The following is a 2,705-nucleotide window of genomic DNA, read 5'->3' on the forward strand; positions in this document are numbered from 1 at the left end:
TGAACGTTGAAAGTGCGGCTAGCCAGGAGAATGCGATCCGCTTCTTCAGCCAGGGAGCGATAATCCTTCGCAGGCAGAAGCGGGGAGTTTGCGAGGACAGCTCTCACGGCGGCCGGTAGCTGGCGGAGGAAGAGGTGGGCGAAGAGGAATCCCCCGTCATCCGGCCCGAGCAACGATAGCATGTCCTCCATGAGCTCGAGCGCAGTACCGCCACCCAAGCCTGACAGGTTGAGGAGCTTTTCGGCTCGTTCAGCGTCGGAGAGGGCATAGCGCCGAAGAAGCAGCTCTTTAAGGGCGGCGTATTTCCCTTGGGCGGGTGGGTCCCGGAGGAGCGTCATCGCGCGACGGGTGGCCAGCGGGTCGAGCGAGGCCACTACATGGTGATACCGTGTCGTCGCCGAGTGTCGTCAGCCGAGATGCCGCGCCAAAAGTCCGGCAGTTTCAGCGCCACAGGCGAACTGAGCCTCACGTGATACGAACCATGACGGGGGTCATGGAGCCAAAAGTCCGGCAGTTTCAGCGCCACAGCGAACGTAGCTGCAACAGGAGGCGGAGGACCGGCGTCCGCTGATGCCTCCATAGCGGAGTCTGCGTTATCTGCGGCCCGTTGCATGCTCGAGTCAGGGGTCACCAATGTGGAGGTAAGCATCAACGACACAGAGCTCTCAGTTCTCACTCCTTCTTTATTCGTCTCTCTATTAACTGCTCATATCGCGTCACAAAACAGAGGAACACACTTCCTCAACACTGGGTGTGAGTGGAGCCCTCTAGTGGTCCACCACACTCTGCTATATTTAGCTGCTTCTATTTTAAAGGCTGTGCAATAACTGATCCTCTCTAAAGAGTGAGTCACTGCTCTTGTGCTCTACTCCAAGAGTTTTGGAAATGCTTTTACCTCTTGTGTAATTTTTACAGAGGATATTTGTTACTGCCAGCAAGTTATAATGTCAGTGTACAATGGAGAATCAGAGGACAATGGCAGCTTCAGTGGTGCAGACTGTGAAAGGTATCTACCATGTGCTGGCTCTGGTCTCGTCTCAGCTAAACTAACTATCGTGGTTGGAGACAGACAGTTCTCTGAGGAGAAAATGTTACTGGTGCAGAGCTGTGACTATTTTCAAGCTCTGTATCGCTCCGGTATGAAGGAATGTCAGCAGGAAGAAATCCACCTCAAGTCTCTGCGAGCTCAAGGGTTCCTTTTAGCTTTAGCAGTTTTACGTGGAGAGAAGCCAATTCTGGATGAGGACGACATTGTGGAAGCCATCGAATGTGCAGCTTTCTTGCAGGTGTCCACACTTACTAGGCATCTTATTGACCTTCTTGATGCAGAAAACTGTCTGCTGATGTATCACACCTCTGCAGTCTTTGGACTTATGGATCTTTACCATGCAGCAGCACTGTTCATTCGAGACATGTACACTGACCTTGAGCTAGAGGTCAAGAAAACCTTACCATTAGAGCTTATCTCTTATGTGGAGTCTTTGACCCCCCATGTTTTCATGGCTGTAAGAGCCCATGTGACCTGTGGTTTGGATGAAACTGTACATGCTGCCTCAAGGACCATCTGCTACCTCAATGAAACTGGCAATACTTGGAAAGTGTTAACAGATCTTCCACTAGAGGCCAGCACCTCAATGGCTGGAGTGACTGTTTTAGACAACAAACTGTTCATAATTGATGGCATTCATGACATCCATAAACAAGTTGTGGAATCTTGTTTCTGCTACAGTATTGAAAGCAACAGCTGGAGCAGGATTCCCAGCCCAGCACAGCTGCGTTACAATCTTAGTCTTATGGGTCTCAATGGTCATTTATATGCCATAGGAGGGGAGTATGAGCAAACAGTAATGTCATCTGTGGAAATATACAATGTAAAAAACAGAAAGTGGTCATTTGCTGCTAACCTACCTCGGCCAGCACCAGGAGCAGCTTGCACCAAAACCATGAGCAGGATATTTGTGTGTTTATGGAGGCCAATGGAGACCACTGAGATCTACGAGTATGCATCTGGGAAAAATGAGTGGCAGCTAGTTACCACACTGATCAGGCACCAAAGCTATGGTCACTGCATGGTGGGCCATAGGGACAACCTCTTCATCATGAGAAATGGCCCATCTGATGACTTCCTAAGATGCCTCATAGACTGTTATAATCTGAGTTTGGGCCAGTGGTCAAGCCTGCCTGGACACTTCGCCAATAGTAGAGATTCACTATTCACTGCTGTTGTAAGAGGGGACTCTGTGTTTACACTGAACAGAAGCATGACTCTAGAATACATAGTGGAAGGTAAAACCTGGAAGCCTAGGCGGCAGGTGAAGGGTTTCCCAAGAAGTGGATCTGTGTGGACATTTCTGCTTCAGCTGCCAAAAGCTCTCAGCCTGCAGTAGTGACACTGTCTTTTTGGATCATCAGTATTATTTAAATTAAACTGAGATGGGTTTTTGGTTGTTTTTTGATATTTTTTATTACAGCAATATTACTATTCATATCTTGATGCATGCTCAATCATCCAGGTAAGTGAATCCCAGGAAGTTGATTCTGTTCATCTGGACGTAGTGTTTTCATTGGGAGAAACTTTTCATCTGTGACTTTTTCAGTCTCAGCTGACCATAGCTTTCCCCAGCCTTATAAACAGAACATTTGCATAATGACTGAAACTAGCACCAACAACTAACAACAGACCCTGAGGTCAGTTTCATCATTGC

At 48.2% G+C, this 2,705-nt stretch overlaps 1 protein-coding gene across 1 annotated transcript; it reads left to right on the forward strand.

The window, feature by feature from the left end:
- Nucleotides 1-944: 944 nt before the first annotated feature.
- LOC120440874 (kelch repeat and BTB domain-containing protein 13-like) lies at nt 945-2,387 on the forward strand. The gene has a single exon (XM_039614342.1). It carries the CDS (start codon nt 945-947, stop codon nt 2,385-2,387), a length of 1,443 nt encoding a protein of 480 aa, XP_039470276.1.
- The last annotated feature ends 318 nt before the right edge of the window (nt 2,388-2,705 follow it).

The sequence above is a fragment of the Oreochromis aureus genome, linkage group 7, assembly GCF_013358895.1.
Source record: "Oreochromis aureus strain Israel breed Guangdong linkage group 7, ZZ_aureus, whole genome shotgun sequence".
Lineage (NCBI taxonomy): Eukaryota > Metazoa > Chordata > Actinopteri > Cichliformes > Cichlidae > Oreochromis > Oreochromis aureus.

What these genes read in the sequence shown, in the direction of transcription:
- LOC120440874 (XM_039614342.1), top strand. Translation starts at nt 945, where the DNA reads ATGTCAGTGTACAATGGAGAATCAGAGGACAATGGCAGCTTCAGTGGT.